This window comes from Nilaparvata lugens, chromosome 5 (assembly GCF_014356525.2).
Source record: "Nilaparvata lugens isolate BPH chromosome 5, ASM1435652v1, whole genome shotgun sequence".
NCBI lineage: Eukaryota > Metazoa > Arthropoda > Insecta > Hemiptera > Delphacidae > Nilaparvata > Nilaparvata lugens.
Genome location: NC_052508.1, coordinates 3,555,809 through 3,579,429, shown reverse-complemented (window position 1 = coordinate 3,579,429; position 23,621 = coordinate 3,555,809). Strand labels below are relative to the sequence as shown.

General features: G+C 33.0%; 1 protein-coding gene across 1 annotated transcript; it reads left to right on the top strand.

Annotated features, from left to right (window-relative positions):
• The first annotated feature begins 87 nt into the window (after positions 1 to 87).
• On the top strand, positions 88 to 20,610 carry LOC111060992 (85/88 kDa calcium-independent phospholipase A2). The gene is made up of 15 exons (XM_039429728.1): positions 88 to 518; positions 4,220 to 4,310; positions 4,699 to 4,823; positions 6,633 to 6,810; positions 7,741 to 7,992; positions 9,271 to 9,396; positions 9,859 to 10,022; positions 12,301 to 12,490; positions 13,352 to 13,577; positions 14,166 to 14,316; positions 14,876 to 15,064; positions 16,376 to 16,547; positions 17,240 to 17,382; positions 18,334 to 18,500; positions 19,095 to 20,610. Exons 1-15 carry the CDS (start codon positions 298 to 300, stop codon positions 19,136 to 19,138), a joined length of 2,439 nt encoding a protein of 812 aa, XP_039285662.1. The 5' UTR covers positions 88 to 297; the 3' UTR covers positions 19,139 to 20,610.
• Positions 20,611 to 23,621: the final 3,011 nt, after the last annotated feature.

The following is a 23,621-nucleotide window of genomic DNA, read 5'->3' as shown; positions in this document are numbered from 1 at the left end:
TGCTTTCTGCAAATCTGCCTGTGAAATACAATCAGCTGACGGCTACTTCCGCAGCTGTGAGCCGTCATATGGATAGTCTATTCTTTTCTCTATTGTGTCATTCCTCAATCCTCATTCATATCGTCTACGTCTATCGACAAATTGTCATTTTTCATTGTCTAGGATAAATTATTATTTATTGTGCACTTTTCATGGATACTACGTTCAAATAGTAAAATTCTCTACGGAGTCGGTTGTTGATAGCTTTGTTCACGTTTTATTCATTCAAATGTTCCAATAGCTACATTTCTAAGCAAAATGTCTTGGTTTGAAGTATCATCAGTATTTAGAAATATTCAATCCTCTTTTCTCAACTCCATTACAAATAACAATAAAGTCATCGAAGAGAAACAGCTCAAATATACCGATTGTGCTGTTATTTGCCGTGAGGAGGATTTAATTTTGTATCAAAATCAGACCTCTTCCGATATAAAATATGACATTGTGCTCTTGAGGCCTCACTCGGATCAAGCTTACAGGTTAGTAAAAACATAACCTTTTACGATTTGTAAATGTATGCATGGGCTAAAAATAAAGATTAATTTTTTGATTTTCAGTTTAGAATGTGTCACTTTACTAATCTCGAAGTAATAGGGATACAGAAGATAAAAAATTATTTTTAAAGCAAAACTTCAACTATTCTTTCCAGGTGCAAGCCGTGGAAAAATCATATAGGCATTCCATTAGGCTTTCCATTATTTTTCTTTGATTATTTAAAATCCTTTGCCTTTACCTTGTATTTTTATTTTATATCCTCAGTCAAAGAAGGATTTAACCCAATCATGTTAACCCTTGCGTCAAAGGATTAAAAATAATAAGTTAACAAAGTGGACTAATCGTTGCACCCTTCAGCTTGCTAGCGCTGTCCAAGAATCGTATTATAGAATATACTATCCTTGAGCGCTGTCGGGTTGCAATAATAATAATAATATTGATAGTAACAATAGTATTTGTTAACAACATAGACAGACTATTACTCTAGAAATGTCCTCAGTATTTCTAGAATTGCCTCAGGTAGACTTCAGAATTATGCTCACAGAATTAGAAGTAGGGGGATATCGACGTATACAGATGTAGACTTTCCAAAGTAATAACCTGTTTCCCTATACTGACAAGAAAGATTCCTAATAAAATAGCTGCTTCTCTTCAAACTGTATGGTACAACAGTTTCAAAAATAATTACATTGGCTTATTGAAAAGAGTTATTAAAGCGTGAGTGTCCCCAGGACAACCTGAGTGATCTATCCTCAACTCTGCTCTTGCCACTCAAGTGACATAAGTTTTTATTATTTATTTTTTCACAATTTCAGTCAAGTATTGACTATTTGGTGTTTTTGTTTATGATGCGATTCATCCAGGGATGCCTGGGCATTTATGAAGAGATTGGAAATTGAAAAATTGGAACTTCCAGAAGAAAAACGCAACTTAGATCTTGACTGGCTACCTAGTTGAGCAAGCTGCTATAAGTTTTCCCCAATCTTCAATAAGGAAGGTTCAGTCTGAGCCTGTTCCTGATGTCATGCATCCACGCTAGGAGAAGCTGTTATAGCAGACTAGAAAATGTAAAAATTGAAGACTGTCAAAATAAGCTCTTTCATAAACAGTGGCTTGCAATTTACCAGATAATCAACCCCACACAAAACACTTATGGATTTCTACTGTCCTTTTCTACAATATCCTTTTCTTTCAATATCCTATCCTTACTAACTTCATAGCCTATGTATTGTGTTTTTGCATTCACCACCCCATAGTGTGATACCATAAGTCATCTCACTCCGGAAGAAGTGTGGGTTTGAATCCCGCCGGTAGGCATGGTAGTTTGATCATCTCGTATATAGGCACTTAGGATAAAGAACTGTTGCACTTTGTCTAAGCATCATCTTTTGCCTTTCAATTCAATTCATTTTTACGTTTAAATTAAAAGACGTGTACAGAATACTTTAGTTACAATAAATAATATAAAGGTAAATTACATTATCATCATCTTTTGCCTTTCAATTCTATTCATTTTTACGTTTAAATTAAAAGACGTGTACAGAATACTTTAGTTACAATAAATAATATAAAGGTAAATTACATTACTGGATTTTTTTCATTGTAACAATATGGAAAAGTGGACTCCACCAAGAAGACTATTCATCTGTGAAAGGGTGAGAGTTACTAGAAGCAGATAGTAATGAAATAGAAGCATAATATTTTAGTAAGTTAACAAAGATACAAGAATGGTAATGAGTGCATCCTATAAACTATTAACTTCCGTACGGTACTATTTTTGTCACTATTTGTTGGAGAGTGCGTAATTGAGATAAAGCTGCCTGAATGGAGAGAGAGAGAGAGAGAGCGAGAGAGAGAGCTAAAAAAATAAAAATAGCAAAAAGCTTTCATGTGGACATGGGCCTCAATGAATAAAGCTAATGAAGCTAAATTAGTTTAGAAACGCACCAGTGATTATTTATGATTTAAGCTACAGATTTTTTTAATTTTTTTGGGGGAGTCGCGTTTTTATTTCTTGATTATTCAATACACTAAAACTACATAGCCTTTGTCTTGTGTTATTGCATGCTACTCTAAATAAATCCTTAATCATGAACATCCAATGTTTACTCGATTTGTTTCACTCATTCTTGTCTATGGACTTACTTTTATATCTATATTGTGTTTTTGCATGCAACACACCATAGTGTGATACCATAACTCATCTCACTCCGGAAGAAGTGTGGGTTTGAATCCCGCCGGTAGGTATGGCTATGACTTCCAAGACTCCACATTCTTGAGAAAAATGGCGGATAATGACTAAAAATCCATGTTTTTCACGGTTTTCTCGAAAACGGCTCTAACGATTTCCTTCAAATTCATACCATGGATAGCTATTTATAAGCCCTATCAACTGGCATGAGTCTCATTTCTGAGAAAATTTCAGGAGCTCCATAATATTCTTGAGAAAAATGGCGGATAATGACTAAAAATCCATGTTTTTCACCGTTTTCTCGAAAACGGCTCTAACGATTTTCTTCAATTTATACCATGGATAGCTATTATAAGCCCTATCAACTGACATGATCTCATTCTGAGAAAATTTCAGGAGCTCCGTAATATTATTGAGAAAAATGGCGAATAATCACTAAAAACCATGTTTTTCACGGTTTTCTCGAAAACGGCTCTAACGATTTTCTTCAAATTTATACCATGGATAGCTATTTATAAGCCCTATCAACTGACATGAGTCTCATTTCTGGGAAAATTTCAGGAGCTCCGTAATATTATTGAAAAAAAATGGCGAATAATGACTAAAAACCATGTTTTTCACGATTTTCTCAAAAATGGCTCTAACGATTTTTTCAAATTCATACCCTGTAGTTATCTATCAGATCTATCAACTGGCATGAGTCTCTTTCCTGGGAACTAATGGGGGGTCCACTCTATCCTTGAGAAATGGACTTTGTAACCTCCATCTCGTGCATGAGGTAGGTAGGTAGAGCAGTTTATAAAAAGTACACAGTCTAGTCAAGATATTTCATCTGTAGAACAGCTGTTTTGACTACTTTGAAAAAATCATCTAATTCCACAATTTACACGAAGGTAAAAGTACTCTGGAAACAATAATATTATATATACACATATACAGTAGTCTGATCGTAGTTGCAAATAGTATGTTGCCGCCAATAATTGTCATGATGTTATTCCCCTAAATTATTCTCGTTTGAGATTGAGCTTACAGTTCAATGAGCAAGGAAAGTTGTGTGAGTGTACCACACCAGATTTTTATTTCTTGATTATTCAATACACTAAAACTACATAGCCTATGTCTTGTGTTCTTGCATGCTACTCTAAATAAATCCTTAATCATAAACATCCAATGTTTACCCGATTTGTTTCACTCATTCTGTCTATGGACTTACTTTTATATCTATATTGTGTTTTTGCATGCACACACCATAGTGTGATACCATAACTCATCTCACTCCGGAAGAAGTGTGGGTTTGAATCCCGCCGGTAGGTATGGCTATGACTTCCAAGACTCCACATTGTTGAGAAGGCCAAAGAAATAAATTGAGTGTATCTTTCTTCTCTATAAGATGATCAAGTGGGCTATACTCTATATACTTTCTTTATTCATGCTGTTCATTTGATACCTTTATTTTGATTTTTTTATACTTATAACTGTGATTTTCCATTTCAGTTTGCACAGATCAAAAGAGCTTGATGATGCTCAAGTGCAGTACATTGCTCTCAAAGACAAATTACCATTGTTGGTCAGCGTGATGCCCTCTGTGAGTATTATAAAACCATTTTTCCCTATTTATTCATCAATAAATACCATGTCTTATTTCATTATTCAATCAATAATTGCCCTGTTGCGAAAGAATTATTTTAAAAATCAAGGAACAATAATCTGAAAATCTTGTAATCTTCGATCTAAATAGTTTTTAATTAATTGCTTTGATCTGTAAACATTTAATCATTTTTTCAAAATCTATTTGAGTTCCTTGCGAATTGATAGTTGCTGATTAAAATTGGAATGTGCCAAATTTTTACGCATTCCACTGTTATAACTAGTCGACACTGCGTCATTTTTGAAATCCAACATGTAAGATCTAAACAAATTGGTAGTTAATAGTTGATAATGAAGGATCTCCACTATTCTCTATATTTTTCCAGGCTTGTAACGCAAACAGTATACAGAAGATAGTTGACTTATTGAGAGAAAAGCAATCATGGAGTGTAGGACATATGATTGTACATTTCAAATGGAGTAATTGTGTCACTCATCCAATAATCCAGAGGTAAGCACTCACAACTTTATAGACTCATTTCATCAATGAATTACATATTTCATTTCAGATCATTTTATTTATGAATAAAGAATTTCAGATTTTTTATGAGAAACTCAAACATTCAAATTAAAATATTTATTAATTTTAAAGTTGAATTGTAATAAATTATTTTTTCAATAGTTGATGTTTCAAGCCAGATATTCATTAATCATTCACTTTAAAAATTGATCGAAATTTATTGAAGTAGCGCACTATTTATTGATAATAGTTTAAATGAAGTAGCGCCCTCTTAGCAAACAGGTAGGTAGTGTATAAAACACTACGATTTGGAAATTGCGTGCATTAATTTACTGTGGATCTTTGAGTTTTTTCGTCAGGAATTATTTCTCATGAGGAATTAGCAATAGCTGGCACTTATAACAATATTGAGTAATACTATTGACATTTGTACACAATCATGTATATTGTCTTATTCCATAATGTAATTCAACGCAAACAATATATTATCATGACTACATTGTAGTCACAGGATATCTTATAGTTTATTTAACAGTTAATAAGTATGACTATAGTTGAAGCAATATATTAATTATTATTTATATAATTAATGAATTCTTCATTATAATCACAGGCTATCTTATAGTTTTATTCATCATTAAATCTACTTATCAAATTTATTATTTAATATGTATAACAACTATTTTAAAACATGAAAATGGATTGAACACATTTTTTAAATTATTAAATAATATAAAATATGTATAACAACTATTTTAAAACATAAAAATGAACTTCCGAAACTAGTTTTTTTTTTATTTTATATAAAAAGGTTTTTTCAAAAAAGGGTACTATGGGATTATTTTTCAACTAACAAATTAAGTAGGTAGCCCTAAAAAAATACGAGTTAGAATGTATAACTATAGTTGAAATAACTTCAGCTAATCTACTCTTATTCATCCTACTAGCCGTCAGGCTCGCTTCTCTCGCCAGGAGGCTCCGCCCCCTGGACCCCCGACTGGATCGTCCAAGAATAAGATCAGCAGGCTCGCTTCACTCGCCTGCATTTTTCATTTGATCATTTTTATCATATGTTAGGACGATCCAGTCGGGGGTCCAGACTAAACGTCTGGCTAAACGGATATGGCGAGCGAAGCGAGCCTGACGGCTAGTAATATAATATTCCCAGAAATAGCTCTGATTGAAGTAGCAGTGCTCAATCAATTTTTCCGCGATAAATGCATTTCAATCTTCAACTTGGTGCCAACCTAACAAAGTCAACTCAACTTAATGCTAACCTGACAAATTTATTAATTTAGTTACCAGTTAACAACTGTTTCGAAGAGGTACTCTCTCTAGATTATAGTTAAATATTAACGTAATTATGGTATGAACATTTTTCAATTATAATTGAGAGAATAAGAAGAATATACATGCTAAAAGACGAACTTTAAACCCTTAAAAACCACTCTTAGAGTTAAAATATTGCCAAAAGATTTCTTAGTGCGCCTCTAAAGGGCCAACTGAACAAACCTACCAAATTTGAACGTTTTTGGTCCGGTAGATTTTTAGTTCTGCGAGTGAGTGAGTGAATCAGTCAGTCAGTCAGTGAGTGAATGTCATTTCACTTTTATATATAGCAGAAATCATTTTCAAATCAATCCATGATCAGGAATTGTTTTCTCAAATAAATCAAAATATTGATCAATCGCGCTTCAATTTTTAGCTTCTCAAATGTGTCAGATCTTAAAATCAATCTGTAATCAGAAATTATTTTCTCAAATAAATCAAAATAATGATCAGTTGCGCTTCATTTTTCAGCTTCTTAAATGTGTCCGATCTTGAAACTGGGATGACTCCTATCCAACTTGCCATACAGAATAGAGATATAGCAATTGTGAGACAATTAATCGTAGCCAATGCCTCCCTGGACCTTCTAGATAATCAACGAAACTCAGTTTTCCATTACGCTGCTAGTTCCAATAAAGAGATAGCTTTGGTGAGTAAAATTAAACCAAATTGCTTAGTAATTTTAATCAGGCCTATGACTAGTTTTCATATTCAACTCGTCTTATTTACCATTCATTTTTGTTGAATTTTTAATGGATCCAGTAATTAATCTTAAGCTATGAATTGTAATTGTAACATCGCCTATCATTGTTCATTAAAATTATAACTTAATTTTAATTTCGTAGTCTACTTCGTGTAAAGTGTCTATAATTATTTTAATGTTTCTCGAATAGAATTCATTAAATAATAATTGGAAGCCTAATAGTCTATTAGAGATCAAGGTCATCGAGGCCTGTCACCTTTACCTTCATTCTAGGTATTCGATCTTCTTCAAACCCAATAATTTAAAATGTACATAAGACTCTTACGCTTGACGACAGCGATAGGCCTATTAAAGAGACTGGTTTCTCATAATTAGAAAATGCATTTTTTCAATGAATTTGTTAAAGTGTGTAGTTCAAAATCAGATATCACAAACACAAATGAGCAATGATACATTTGGAATGTCGTACAAATTAGAATTGGAACCGTTTTAGGCTTGATCCTGTGGTAATATTATGAAAGCTGTGTAACTCTGAATAATTGAATTGAATAAAATTTGTCACACATTCTGATGTAAAGTAACACGAAGACCATATTATAATATCACTCATAGATACTATAATACAGTAATAAAAGGTGTTTAGCAAAGATAAAGAAGCTATAACATGTGGTTGCAACTATTTAAAATCTATAATAAACTCGTACAACTTGATAGTTGTTCTGAAAACATAGTTTTGAGAGTGGGAAATATCGTGATACTGTTGAGAAAATATTAGGTAGTAATTTTATGGAAGACTTGATATAGTCAATATCCGTTTTATCATCTCATTTGCTACAATATTTAAATTAATTATTCTGTACTTCTGTATTGTTTCAGGCGTTAGTAGAAGCGAAAACCGAAGATGAGGTGAAAAAGTTCCTGAACGAACGCAACGCAGACGGCTACACGCCTCTGCACATCGCATGCCAGACCGACAACCCCGACTGCGTGAAGACATTCCTGCAGAGTGGCGCCGACTGCAACATCACAGCTGCCAAGTTCAACCCAACCTCACAGCAGTCGGCCAGCAGTTCACCCGGCTATGTGGCCGATTTCATGAAAGCCAATCAAAACAAATTGCACATCCAGGTAACTACCAAGTCCAGCTCTTTCCAACAACATGTTATTTGTAAATTCCTATAATATAGCTCGTATATTGATAAATTATAAGGTGTTTTAATAGAGTGAATTAGATCTTATAAGCCGGCCACTAACGACAGGACAAGTGTGTCGAAGATGTGTGAACGGACATGTCTTCGAACGAAAATGACATTCACGCGAAACACTTCGAACAAAAAATTGCTGTTCGACAGCAGCTCCTAACATACAATAAACTACCAATACCGTAATAAAAAAGCCACTGGAAAAATTGATACAAAAGTAATTTATTCTCGAATAGATCAGCGAAGAAAAAAATCAACAAATAATCGAATATACAAAAACCTAACCTCAAAACATTTTGTTCGAAGCCTTTCGTCGATGACACAACTTGTCTGACGAACATGTGTGTTCACACCTTAGACCAGTTATAGAATAGACACGGCCCATTGTATATTCTTACTGAAAGTCGATGAAGCCAACATCTACTGCCATATCACCATATCGTGACGTCAGCATCAGATAGAAAACTTTTCTGTAAAGTTTGTTTGCATTGCTTTCCATAGCAGATTGTGTCTATTTCAGCGGGAGTGCAGCGGAAGTTTACCATTTTGATAAATAATAATTTACATCCTTCTGAAATAGACACAATCTGAAAGTTTTCTATCCGATGATGACGTCACGATTTGGCGATATAGCAGTAGATGTTGGCTTCAGTGGCTAGACTTCCCAGCGTGTCTATTCTATAACTGGTCTAAGGTTCACACATGTGTGTTCACACAAGTTCGACATACTTGTCCTGTCGTTAGTTGCCGACCTTAGATTAATACAGTCTATCCATTTTATTTATCCTCCTCACTCCTCATCTGAAGATTCCTCCACCTCTGGTGTTTCCATTTTTTTACTTCTGGAGGAGATGCCCTCATAAGTCTTCTTTGACCTGTGCGTAAGAATAAAATTTATCCAACTTCACTCATATTTAATATGATTGACATGAGTAGTGCAGGTCTATCTTAGTTATTTATGTATGATTCAGTTAGTATGAATATGAGTGGATCTACAATAGTGAACTCTGAGCCACTAGGAAGTGATTTTTAAACCCATTACTGATTTTTGGTAAAGTGATCACCTACCCACCAATTTCTCAAACATTATGGAATGTTGCTAAACTTGAAGGACTTTTTGCAGATGAAACCATCAATCAACTGATTTCATCCTCCTGCTACTTCTCGTTTATTTTGTTTCTCTAATAAATTATTGATATTGTAGGATATGAAATTTGGTGGCACTCCTTTGCATTGGTCTTGCTCTCGAGAAGTGATCGAAACCTTGGTTGACAGAAACTGTGATGTGAATGCTCTGAATTTCGACGGAAAAACTGCTCTCCACATGATGGTGAGTCAAAAACGTTACTACTCTGTAATATTCTGTTGGTTTTGTTGATGGCAGATCATTGTATGAAGAATTCATAGATTATACAAATAAGTTGACTAGATATCTAGTATATCTAGATATCATTTAATATCTTTGAATATTAAATGAATTGCAATCTACAGATCTGATTTAATACAGGTCCAGATTTATAAATTTTCAAGTCATGTGTGCTATAGAATATTTGTTAACTTCTTATCCATGCTAAGATACTACAGCGTGAATAATTCAATAGAGTTCTCCTATTTTTGTTATATTATTCCATGAGATCATTGAAAGAAAATCTTTAAGTTTTATAATTATTTCTATAAAGTATTTTGCCAAGTATATTACTTGCGAAAAACTGTCAATGTCACTACCGTTGCAATTTCTATGTGTGGCATTTTTTTTCTTGCGTTGATCCGAGTAAATAACTACTGTTTCCAGGTAATGAGAAATAGGTTAGCCTGTGTGGTAGCTCTACTTAGTCGACATGCTGAAGTGAACATAACTGACGAAGACGGAAATACTGCTCTTCATCTTGCAGTTGGAGAAAAAAATATCGCTATTGTACAAGCCTTAATTGTTTTTGGAGCCGATATAAATCATTTGTAAGTGAAACATTCCAATATCGAAATTATTTTGATGTATTTTGTAGCATGATAACAATTCATACGTTTTTAATGACATGTTTTTGGTAATTTATGTTATTGCAGTTACATCATTAATGGAAGTAAAATATTGGAGTACGTTATAAATAAACTACTTATGGAGATAAATAATGTTCCCGGGAATGCATGGAATGCACTTAGTAAGCAAATCCTTTTATTTATTTATTCATTCAGTCATGTACAATTATTACACTTATGTGAGAAGGCACAACATGCACACATGCCCAAAACTGTCCCTTTTCAAATTTATACACAATTTGTATTACAATCCAAATCAAAATGTAGGTCAAGCTATCCTTTATTAAATTCTGTAATATTCTGTTGAAATATTATTATCCTTCTTTCTGGAAATTCAAAATATCTAGATTGAAACAGCGGTAATAAAGAACAGAAACTTTAAGAAACTTTCCTGATATAAATCAAAAAGTAAATTTCATAATTTGTTAGTGATTATGTTTCTTTGTCAACTGATGTAAAGATAATTTGTATTAGTTGTTGTATTTGAACCATTTTTGGTATCAAGCTTTTATTTGACTATTAAATTTCGTCACTCGTGATTATAGTTAGTCGCTATCTGGTTTATTTTCCATGATGATTAATTTTTCTGAGCATTATATTTATGTTTAGTAACTAAAATTAAGATAAATAATATTATAAGAATTATCAATCAATTAGCCAGTTTTCAAGAAACAAGAATCATGTGCTCATCTAAATTCAATGAGGTTATAATTATTATCTAGAAATCATTATATTGTATAAACATTTTGAATAGATATTTCCTTGTTAATAAAACCAATTTTCGAGTTATTTTGTGATGATTCATCCTAATGATTTATCGCGTCGTGTATTAATCTTTATTTATTTCGTGATTGATAAAATTACAATGATTCATTATTACAGTGGTTAATTAGTAATGCTAATGTAGGACATAAGGAAGTTAGATTAAGGTATGGAGTCACTTTATTTATTATGAAATGTTAGCTATACTTCATTAAGTAATGAATTAGAATTTCCTACAACCTTGAATTATGCCCTCATCTGCCCCAAGAATATGCGGGGTTGAAGGAAAAAAATTATGTAATATTCATGAACCAACAGGCTTGAGTGGATTGTGAAGCACCAGGAAGGAATTTTATAGCTTGTAACTGTAGTGAGGTCCACGTTATAATGACAGTGGATAAAGATAGAAGAATAGCGATGCCGATTCTCTGCATTAATTAATCATATTTCTACACTGTCAAAAACATAATTGGCACCGTTGTGGACCTAGAAAAGGATAGTACCACCGGCTTTGTCGAATGATAGACAAGGATAGAAAAACCAAAGTTGAGCAAATACTGTCATTATAACGTGGACATCACTATATCAGAACTGCATTCAAGCTGCTCACCCCTCCAACGGGAGAACCAAGTTCTCTAATCTTTGATATTTGTGATTAGAGCTGATCTTGTTGTGTGAAAAATACTTTTTGTCGTAGAGTTCAAAATAAATTCAAATATTTTGAGATTGTTTCTTTATTTTGGTCATTTATTCATTTATTGGTGGAAACGCGTACACCTGCTGTGTTGCGCAGCTACTTGCTAGCCACAGCGTGTTTCAATGGCACTTTCCAAATTTTGTTTTTCGGCTGATCTGACGTGCACTACGCATTCAATGTGATCACACCCTAAGCTGCACATTGTTATGATATAATTCGAACTTGGTTCATGTAACTATGAGCCCGTGAGAATTCCTTCTAATCCTCCATAGGTAATTCATTGTCTTAAAATGTGTACTTGTATTGCTGGCAATAAAAGTAATCATTTTTATAAACGTCATAAATTGAGTAACTGGGATAACCAACTGGCTTTTTTATCAAAATTGCCAGATATAACTACAGTTAATAGAAGATTAATGAATAACGTCAATTACTGTGTTGGATATGGATAATCATGACCGAAATTTTCCTTCCTGTCAAACAAAGGTCATAGATAATACATACAAGATGAATAATTCATTCTAGTTACTATCATGGGAATAGGAGAATCATGCCCAACATTGCTATTCCTGTCACACAAAGAGCAAGGGTAAGATGAGTGTATCAACTGTTAATTTATTGACATACAAATTTCGGGATATATTAACATACATTTGTCTAATGATATTGGCATTACACAAATAACGAGGTAACATTTTTGATTGATTGATGAATAAATGATGAAATGTGTTTGTTGGTCAGGAACAACAACGGGTTCACTCCGCGTCACCTGGCCGCCCTGGAGAACGATCAGGTGGGGGAGAAGGTGCTGTACATTCTGCACGCGGTGGGCGCATCGCGCTGTGACAGTGGGGTGCTTGGCTGCACCGATGGATGCGCGCGCAGTGGCACCTACAATGGGCAGGCGCCTCCCACGCCCATAGGACAACAGGTGAATCAATGGATACTGGTCGTAAATCAATTATCAATCACTGACCTAATGGATACTGATCATAGATACAGTAGTTAGATTATTTATCAGCCACCGACCTACTTTTGGAGGAGTAGCTGCTTGTAATCGATTCTATAGAATATACCATAGTCTATAGAAACATTGTTCGCAACTTCCTTGATCAAACTTCAAAATTAGCTTTTAAATACACTTTCCAACTAATGAAACAATCGATGAACTCTTGAACTGAATGAAAAGCACTGCCGTTCCATTTCTGCTTTCAGTGGAATTCTCGATTCATCAAGTGACAGTTCAGTCAAGTTGGCTGATTGATCACTGTATGTTGACCGAAAACTGGTATGGAATTCCACGAATTCCTCAACGTGTAAAGCTAGATTTTCGTTTTCTGTATGAGCTCTCGTCTATGGCTGCGACTGGTCAAAATAGGAATCAAAAGAAGTAAACTCACAAAATTGAAATAAATCCAAAACTCTTTATCTAAAATAAATAAATTGAACTCCGTTTTAATCTCAATCCATTCCAGTTCAATCACTAATAAAAACGTTACTCAATTTTATCTACTCGTATTTTACTCACCCACCTTATATATTTCATAACTATGTAAATTTCTTCAAACTCACATGAATATAAATAATGAATGGATTTATTTTTGCTTATTTATCGTCCTAGTTTTGAATGATTGCCATTTTGACTAGTCGCAGCCGTAGACTGCAGCTCAGTCGCATAAACAAAAACATACGTTTTGGAGTCACATTCTGTATTAGTTGCAATGTACTTATTCTCTTTTTGTCTGTTCTGATTGGTTTGGGATGCCTCTACTATTGATGTTATCGTTTACAGGCTCGTGCAATTCTGCGATGCTTCGAGAACCACGGCAACCTGCAGAACTTGAAAGAAACGAAAGGAGGCAGATTGCTGTGCCTGGATGGTGGCGGAATAAGAGGCCTCATTCTTGTTTCCATTCTTCTCAACTTGGAGTCAGCTGTGAATCGTCCAATCATCCATTGCTTCGATTGGTTGGCAGGAACCAGCACAGGGGCCATATTGGCGCTCGGATTGGCTGCCGGTCAGTGATTATATAAAACTATACCTCATATACTGAACTTATCATCCTAAATTGTGCCTACTGTGTGGCATATATGTTTTATGTTCTCTGTTTTGATTTTATTTTTGACGATACACTATTTGATACAATTAATTTTTTGTACAACAATGTGTAAATAAAGAATTTGATTGATTGGTACTTATTGAATGATTTCAATTTCAATATGCATATTATGCAATTCTAAATTATGCTCTGTGTTGAAATATTTAAATTTGCTATTGGAAAAACTCACAAAACTAAATTATGCTCTGTGTTGAAATATTTAAATTTGCTATTGGAAAAACTAAGGTATCATTAATATATCGACATATTCATGATGAATATCTTAGTCTTGAGATAGCTATTAGATTAGAGAAATAAACTCTTACATGAATAAGAGGTTACTATTAGATGGAAAAATCAATCGTTCATAATGTCAATAGTATTTCATTTATATGTAACTTTCGAATTACTTCACATTCCTTAGTATGTACTGCCCATTTTATATTTTGTATTCACGATGTCTGAATAGAATGATAAGGCTTTTTATAGTAATTTATATGATTGCAGGTAAAACCCTGAAGGAATGCCAGTGTTTGTACTTCAGAATGAAAGATTACGCTTTCTCGGGGACAAGGCCTTACAGTAGTGAGCCTCTGGAGGACATGTTGAAGAATGCTCTTGGGTCAGACACCGTTATGTCTGATATAAGAGATGTGAAGTAAGTTTTCCGACACTCTGGGAATTATACCTTTTCAAATTATCAGCTTCGGGGTGGTTTATAGCATTTTATTTTGATTATCGTTTAATAATTATTCAAACGATAATGATAGTAATTTTTTAAAATTATTGATGAATATTTTTTGAAGGTGAAGCGCTTTTGGAAGATATCGCTTTGTTTTATTGATTAAGAAAACTAAATATGAACTTCATATCAAAGAATTGAAGTGTTCATGGCAGTTTATTTCAGTTCATTGGTTTCTAAGCTAATCATTGCTATAGAAATTTATATAAAATCTAATAATTGACAATGACTTATTGTATGTGGAGCGATTAAAAAAATACTCACTTGAATTCAAAATTGCTATCAAAGTTGTAAAGTAAATGTTACTGATAATTTTATAATTACAAAGTAGCCAATTCTAGTCATTGGTTCTCAAGATAATGATGGTGTTATCAATTAACAGAAGTTATAACAATCAATACTATAACTTGGGTGTAGGATATAGCATTGTTCTCTTGAATGAATTGATTGTTAATGAAATGTTTGAATTGTACAGAGTGATGATCACCGCCGTCCTAGCTGACAGAAAACCAGTGGACATGCATCTGTTCAGAAACTATGAGAATCCAAGCGAAATCATCGACCCAAACCCCTCCTATGGATCGTTTCTCCCTCCCACTCCTCGCCATGAGCAATTCCTGTGGCATGCAGCCAGAGCTAGTGGGGCGGCACCGTCTTATTTCAAGTAATTATCAAATATTTCAACAAATACATACAGTTTCTTCCCTCTTTTCGAATCATATCAAAGTTCAAATCTCTTTCCTATTGGTTTTTTCAATATTTATTTATTTATTCATTCATTTCACAAAACACTATAATCATAATATAGTTAAGACATTGGAGGAAAAACTAGGCTGAGCCTGTACTCCAAAATGTCTTAAAGATTGTTTATGTTGTCCAAAGGTCAAGTTTATGAAATCACACACTGCTTCGTCACTTGATTTTCTGTCCAGGAATAATGATTTGAAAATTTTGAACGTTGGCTCAACAGTTTAAATGAATAATTACCATTAATTGAAAATTTAACAAAATTTAGAATCAGAAAAAACAACCCACTATGTTTAATTCAAACAATATGTTTCAATTTTTTCTAATATTTTTCTGTTTTACTGATGTCATCCTCAACTCCTCCTTGTTTGTAGATTTCTAATAGTATATAATAGTAAACAGTGTTCGTACCTTGATTGCCTATGTCATGTCCAACAAATCCTCCATAGAATCATTGTTATGTCATTCATATGGAGGCATTTCAAGGTTAGTGTGTCTCATTAGTGTGTTTCCTAATATTTCGTTGTTTATTTGAGTTAGATTTGATGATAATCAATGATATTGTACCATATCATATTGAATTGAATTTATTGCCAAAAATTACAAATACATATTTTTACAATACAATATAAATAACATTGATTGTAACTCAAGTGCATCAATAACATCACTGTAATACTTGGCACAGCCAATATAGGTAGGCCTACATAATGTTGACGCATATACTTCTTGTATTATCATATCATGATTAATAAATATTGCCCTTTTCCAATCATTGCTATATGATTTGTAATTGTATTGATAAATTAAATGAATACTTGTAAAAACTGTCTATTCTATGCAAATAGGTTTCACGCTCCTATTTCGTGAAACACAAACCGTAGGTATATCTTCTTCTGTATTTGCTATTTCACGAAATAAACATTTTGAATGAGGCGTTGTCTGTATATTGAGTTTCATTGTTGTCAATTTTGTCTATGTGAATAAATCCCCTCCTTACATGAAATAGGCAGTTTCCATGTATAGTGACAACACATTTCAACAATCTATTCCGATTAATAGTTACTCACTTTAACAACTAGATCATGCTCACATATAGCATCACTGACAAAAGATTTCATAGTCCTTGTTTATAATAAACTATGAAGTTTAATCCTAATCAAAAATACTGTGATTCATAACAATTTTATAATAGCTTTATCGATAATTTTTGTTTTCAACTCGACAGATCCTGTGATAGATTTATCGATGGTGGTCTGATAGCTAACAACCCGACATTGGATGCATTGACCGAAATCCACGAATATAACTTGGCGCTGAAAACAGTTGGTCGAGGCGCTGAGGCGAAACCTCTGACAGTTGTTGTATCTATCGGAACTGGATGTGTACCGGTTACGGCTGTGAGTATCAAATACTGCTATCAATTCTCACCTCACTGATTATTCTCATTATAAATATAATAAACATTCTTGTAGTTGTAGTTGTAATTCAAGTTAAAAGTGAGTGACATTAAGAAAAGGTTATAATGTTTTATTGGTATAAAATGGTTATAATGAATTCCTTTATAATGCATTGTTTATTTGCATTTGTTCGAACTGTGTTTTTGATAATGTAAGTACTGTTCAATAAAAAACATAATGTACTTCGCATCATTTCTCTGTTACTTGATTCTCTATAGTGCAGTCAATAAGTGTACATTCAAATTTAGCAATAGCAGTAACAGTTTTTAATGAGAAATTCACTGTTCAATTTTTCAAGTAGTATTTTAGGATATAAAAAATGGCGCATCAGTTTTTCAAACTAGACTGCTACAGTAGGCCTATTGGCCGATAGAAAAAAAACTTGATTCCGATAATAAATAAAATCAAATGATTTTTCAACAGAATAAGTGTCGGTTGCACAAAAGCCTGTTGAATTTAACCGTGATTAATTCCAAGAGAACCAATCAGAGAAGCCTTGTTTTCGAAATAGCCTTTTCTTATTGGTTCACGTGGATTTGATGATGATTAAAATTCCACAGACTTTTGTGCACATGGGCTTTATACTTCTGTAACTCAATCAATTACTTATCTTGACTGTTTTATGAACGCAGCAATCAAAGAGAGTCGAAATCTTCCGACCAGAGAGTCCAATGGATGGAATGAAGTTCTTGACTGGAGTATCAGCCCTGGCGAATCTGTTGGTGGACCAGGCAACACAGGCTGATGGCCGGGTTATAGATCGATGCAGATCTTGGTGAGTTCTATTCTTCATCTGATACTATAACATTTTTAAAATACGAGTAAAACACTTGAATACAAGAGTATATGGTATATTCATACACCATATACTCGTATTTCTCATAGTATTTGTAAAGATAACTAATGAAAACTTGAGGTCCATTGTTAAAATACTGTTGAACTTGCTACTTAGATGTTAAGTTGAAAATGTACCTGAACTATGATGGATTTTAATTTATGATGCCGCATCTACAGTCGCTGGCCCAGCCTGCAATATGACCAGTGTCCAATGAAGGCCAGCGGTAGCCAGCGTTGGCAAATCATCTATCCACACATTGGCCCTGGTTGACATTGGCCTTCATTGGGCCAACCTGTAGATGCGGCATTACTCATCTTGATAGTTAACATTCATGTCCAACGGCTGGTATCGTCTTTGACAATTGAATTGCTTAGTCTTGACTTCTCACGCGTCTTTAGTTGATTCTTTAGTGCTAAGGTTATGTCATTAAATTGTTGGCTGTGACAATTTCAAATATTCAGTACTATATTTTTATCTAATTTGAATATCATAAAAAACATCACTTCTACTTATACACAAAAAAGACTGTCGAATCTTAAGCGGGTGATTCCAATCGGCGTTATTTCTTTCAATAATTGGAATAATTAAAATAAAGACAATAATTATTTCTTTCAATAATTGAAATAATTAAAATAAAGACAATTATTGTCTCCCGTGGAATAAACATTTATATAATCCCTAAAAAAAATTGGACATTAAAATCTTATCAATTTTCATATTGTGATCCCACCTATATTATTCATGACTTTGAGATGGGTTTATTTCTCAGTCTTTTCCCAATTTTCCAAGATTGGCATCTTGTTTCCAATTAATTGACAATTTACTTGTCACTAAGCATCTTTTAAAAACTGATTTTATAATTGATTTGAAATGTTTTTTATGTTTTAGGTGTTCAATGATCAACGTTCCTTTTTTCCGATTCTCGCCACAACTGTCAGAGGACATCGCTATGGATGAGAAAAGCGATGAAAAACTAGTGAATATGCTTTGGGAAACTCTAGCCTACATGATCAGTAATAAGAAGGAGGTTCAGAAATTGGCCATTCTGCTAAATTGTGAGTAGATTCCTTATTGCTGTTGTCAGATTGAATATTTCAATAATACGTGAACGAAAGTTCTTGTTGTGCTAGTATGTTATTGACATTTATTTTTGCGAAATTCATCTCCAAAAACAAGAATACTTACAAACAGTATGAACACTAAAACAGATTGTATAAACAATACGTCAGATGAAGTATCTTGATTCAAACCAAATACAATGATGATAATAGAATATTTTAGATAAACTGATTTTTTGAAATTTTACCATGATTTTTGAACTCCACTGTTGTGCTTTTAAGTACAGTAAAACGCTTTTAGGGCTTATTCAATAGCACATTTTTTGAGTCTTCTTTTTAGCCGACTAAACGTTTTTATTGTATTAGGAGAAAGTATTTCCCAGCATTTTCCTGCTCTATTGATTTGTGATAGTGATGCAAGTAGTTTAAAGTTAGTACCATCTTTTTTGTTGTCTTCAAAAAGAATATTGATTTCAACAGAAAATATATTGTGAATTGAGTTTTATATCCAGTTACTTTCAGTATCTTTTAGATTCAGACAGTGATCTTTATAAAACTGATTATTGAATTAACTGGATATATTTTTTTCAGATGAATTAGACGGAAGCAAACCAATGGAGTGTAACAACCAGTGATTACGTTGAATTATGCTAGAAGCTAGAATGTTAAACCAAGTTATTACTGAGGTAAAATTTATGTTATGTTACTGTTGAAGTAATGATATCCTATAGTTGGAAAATTACCGCTGTATAATATTGTACAAAATTTAATGTTTTTCAACTCGTGTTCCAAGTAATTATGATAGATGTGATAACACTCCTTAAATTCACATGTCTTCACAAATACTCGTTATTCATTGATATAGAAAATTTATTTTTCAAAGAATTTATATTCTTTTTATTAATCGACTATTTTAACACGCAATGTATATGCAATTTGTTATATTGCTTTTGCTCTGTAATTCTTTGTCCTATTAGTGGAAATTATAGTAATTTTCCACATGAATTGAGAATTTATTGTATTGGTTTAAATTTATGCTAGTAAGTGATAAGATTTAGCTTTATTTTTATATTTTTTTGAATATTAATTCAAACTATAAATGAGAAGAATATTCTCAATTTTTTTCAATAAAAAATTATTTTCGAATCTGTAGAGATTTATAGATTTTGTTATAATATCATTGCTAGTCTAGGATATAGATTTTTCGATTTGTGTCTTGTCTTCAAATACTATCGTGATGATTGTGTAGAGATTTGTTCTAATATTTTTTCAGTTAAAAGAGATGGTGGTTGATAGGCTTAAACATGTGAAGTCAGTGTTGTAATTCAATAATCAAGGTTAGAAAATAATCAAAATCGCATTGATGAGTTCTCTAATCTATTGGCCAAAACAAACGAAAATAAATTTTGGTTTGATCTATTTGAAACTTTTTAATTGGTTACATAGAGTCAAATCTATGCACAATATGCCATGAAATTGACAGACTTCATGATTCAAAACCAATGAACATTTCTTCCTGGTAATGTGTTACTCATTTATAATTTATAGTTTATAATTCATATTTATTTCATAAACTTTATTGCTGTTTACATTATAAATTAAATAATTTATTTGCTTCCAAGTTCCAATTTGACTTCGTATCTGCACAACTATATTGAAAAAATAATATTTGGATTAGTAATAATAATAATCATTAACTTAATATTGAGACAATAACTTGCATTCCGATTCATTAATGATGTTTTATTGTGACATGTTGGGAATATATTTTATAATCATTATTTTTTGTAACCTCTACAATTAATTAAAATAACCCACTAACTCATCAATCTACTGATAGAATACATCTGTAAGTTATTATACCTTTGTAATGTGATATTCAAAATATAGCTTCCCGCCTGATCTACAATCTATAAGATAGTGCTGGCATTATCTTGTTCTAGAATATATATATTATATTGTCTATTGATTGTTGAAACAATACTTTGAGCACTAGAGTGTAATATTATGTGATAAATCAAATTCTTATCACCAAAGATGTGTTAAATTTTCAAAAAGTACTTTTTTATTTGTGAAATTTATCTGGATAAAAGATGTTTCTGAAAAATTGGTGTTTGCTCATTCTGAATAACCTCTGAGATCAAAACTCGTAATTTTAGTCTGTTATTTGGTGGAACAAATAGAACATCAAATTGTAGAATTAATTGGTTTTTCTTGTGATCCCTGTTTAGGTATGCTTTTCGGTTTTTCTAAATCTTTGCTTTGAAGAATCTTTGCTTCTCTTATCCCTTCAGACGTTAAAATGGGAAATCGTTTGAATAGAGAATTTGAGCTAAAAAAACTGAGAAGTTGAGTTGAAAATTACATGAGAAGAGACAGAAAATGAAAATTAAGAAATGGATAATCCGACATAGGAATAGAAATCTGTTCACTGAATAAAGCCAATAAAAATGAAATACATATTTATGTAAAATATTGCGTTTTCACTTGAAATAGAATTGAATGTATTAATTACAATAAATTTACATTAGTTCTCTATTAAATTGAAAATAAGAGATAGAAAATTGACTATTAACTGATCAAGCGAAATAGTAATCTAGAAAATTATAATATTGACAAGTGAACTGCTATTCAGAAGGTCGTAATTTTGTTTAAATTAATTGTTTTTTTAGCGTTGTCAATATTTTGATTGTGTCGAACTCCCAATCTTATATTTACTCTATTCATGTAGGATACTCTTATACATTTGCTCACTATTCTCTTTAGCTAAATCAAAAAATATATTAGAAAAAGTTATGTGGTACAGGAAGAATAACGCGCTCACTCTGGGCGTCCATAGCGAACTATGCTGTAGATATTAATTTATTTGTCTCGTGAGTGTGTGTTCATGTTTACCTGTATTCATTACAATAATTTACTTCTAATTTAAAGAAAGACCCTTCATATCCTATCGAAATAAATAGTCTTTTCTGACATTAGTTTGAGATATAGAATTTTAATATAATTGACTTTCTACTATGAATGAACAATTTCCACGTGCTCAATTGAATTCGTACCATTCTCGGGCCACTCCCGTGTTTCGGATGGACACTTCAAGTCGTCGGTCCCGGCTGCCTAAAAAGCAGTCGCTAGGTCATGTCAGAGGCCCTGAAATTGATCATTTGCGACCTGAAAACTCTGCCACCAGACCTGAGCCAGCCAGGTCACTTGATATTATTATACCATTCAAAAAGTTTCGAGAATAGGAATTATTACCTCCGATTATCAAAGTAGAAGAATATATTTATAATGATGCGGTTCTACCATCACAAACTGTGAAGAATTGAGCGTGAAGCGATAGGCTACCACCTCATTTGAATTTATATTTTACCGTATTTGAATTCACCAATCTACCGGATTTGAATTTGTTTTCATCTTAAAACTGTATTTGAAATTAATTTAACTACTACTTAAAGTTTGATTTTCAATTTATATTAAATTGGATTGTATTTGAGACAATCGGTTAATCTCACTAGCGTCAGAATATTGATACCATTCCTTCCTATCATTGATGAATAGTACATTAATAAAACCTATTGATATCACATCACAAAATTATTCAGGAATCTAACTGGAGATTTCATGACTGTTGATCAAATCACTTGTAGAGAAATGATAGCTTGATTTCTAAACTAAGAGAATATTTTTGTGGACTATTGGCATTCATCAATAATGATCAACCATACTACTGGTGGTTCTAAAACAATGTTGCCTCTACAATAGTCGGCCTCTGGATTTTTACCTGGACTACGAGTATTCCAATGCAGGAAAACTATATCAATTATAACTAACAATTCGGAAGATGAATAAATGTATTATTATTATTAATATCGGGGACAGAGCTTCGCTATGGAGTACAAAAGCATAAAAAATTTATTACGAAAGAAGAAATTATAATAACATTCATACAGAAATGTTCTATCTTATCACAGTAAATTGAGATTAATTCCCAGAGGAATGCAAAAATTTCCCTCACAAAGGCCCAGTTACACAAAAGCCGGTTAAATTTTAATTCTGATTAACTTCACGTGAACCAAATCAGAGAAGACTATTTCAAAAGGATGGATCTACTTCCATCACCAACAGACGACGAAATAATTATTATCAGATGTTTTTCCAAGAATGAATAATAATTATCCTTTTAATTTCCTTCAGCGAGTTTTCCCAGGGATGAGACCTAGTGCAATCGAATCTTTATATTATAAACCTACTATGTTCTGAATTTCGTGAGAATCGTTAGAGACGTTTTCGAGATCCGGTGAAATACAAACATATAAACATCTCAACATCCAAACATCTAAAAATCTAAGCATATAAACAGAAGTTGCTCGTTTAATAGTATAGGATTAGTCTAAGCCTATCCGGTGAGAAAGGGTTTCCCTCTTCAAATGAATTTGAATCCAGCGGATGGATAACACTTTTAGTAATATCAAACTATTTCTCTCTTCTAAAATAATTCAACTACCGATTCTGAAAAATAATTTTGAGTTCTTCAAAACTATTTACAGAGGAAGTAGAAAGCTGAGTCGAGTGTTAAGACAGGCTACTCCTCGAAAAAATCAGAATAAAAGAGTCGAGAATTGTAATTATTTTGTGTTGGGCTGCATTTGTTTGTCGGCCTAGTGATTAACAGTGGGCAATATTACGTTGCTTCTGTAATTAGAACAACCATTAGTGTCGTAATTTAACTAAACAATTTCGCCTCTGCTAATCTTGACTTCTCCCCTGCGTCTGTTTTCATAGCGGAAAGCATTGTACTTGACCTGAAGCCGGATTATTAAAGGGTAATGTGGCGACGTCCGTTTCGTGCTGGTATTGCACATTTTCAAGCCAAACAGAAACTGAAGTGTTTAAGGTTATGAGGGTGGAATTTGATCAGAGTGGGGGTGGAGATAACTCTAAAAAATAAAACACTTTTAGAGGCTGCGCAAAATTTGGTGTTAATGCTCCAGAAAATCTTGTAGGCTCACAAGGAACTGAAGGCGAACGCACACAGGTACTACAGACTTATGCAAACAGACGGGGGGAAATGAAACGTCTGCATATACACGGACGTCTGTGTTTGTTGCAACATTCGAG

What these genes read in the sequence shown, in the direction of transcription:
- LOC111060992 (XM_039429728.1), top strand. Translation starts at nt 298, where the DNA reads ATGTCTTGGTTTGAAGTATCATCAGTATTTAGAAATATTCAATCCTCT. An exon ending in AAACTGCTCTCCACATGATG is followed by an intron (nt 9,397 to 9,858) that starts GTGAGTCAAAAA and finishes TACTGTTTCCAG; the next exon opens with GTAATGAGAAATAGGTTAGC. An exon ending in GCGGCACCGTCTTATTTCAA is followed by an intron (nt 15,065 to 16,375) that starts GTAATTATCAAA and finishes TCAACTCGACAG; the next exon opens with ATCCTGTGATAGATTTATCG.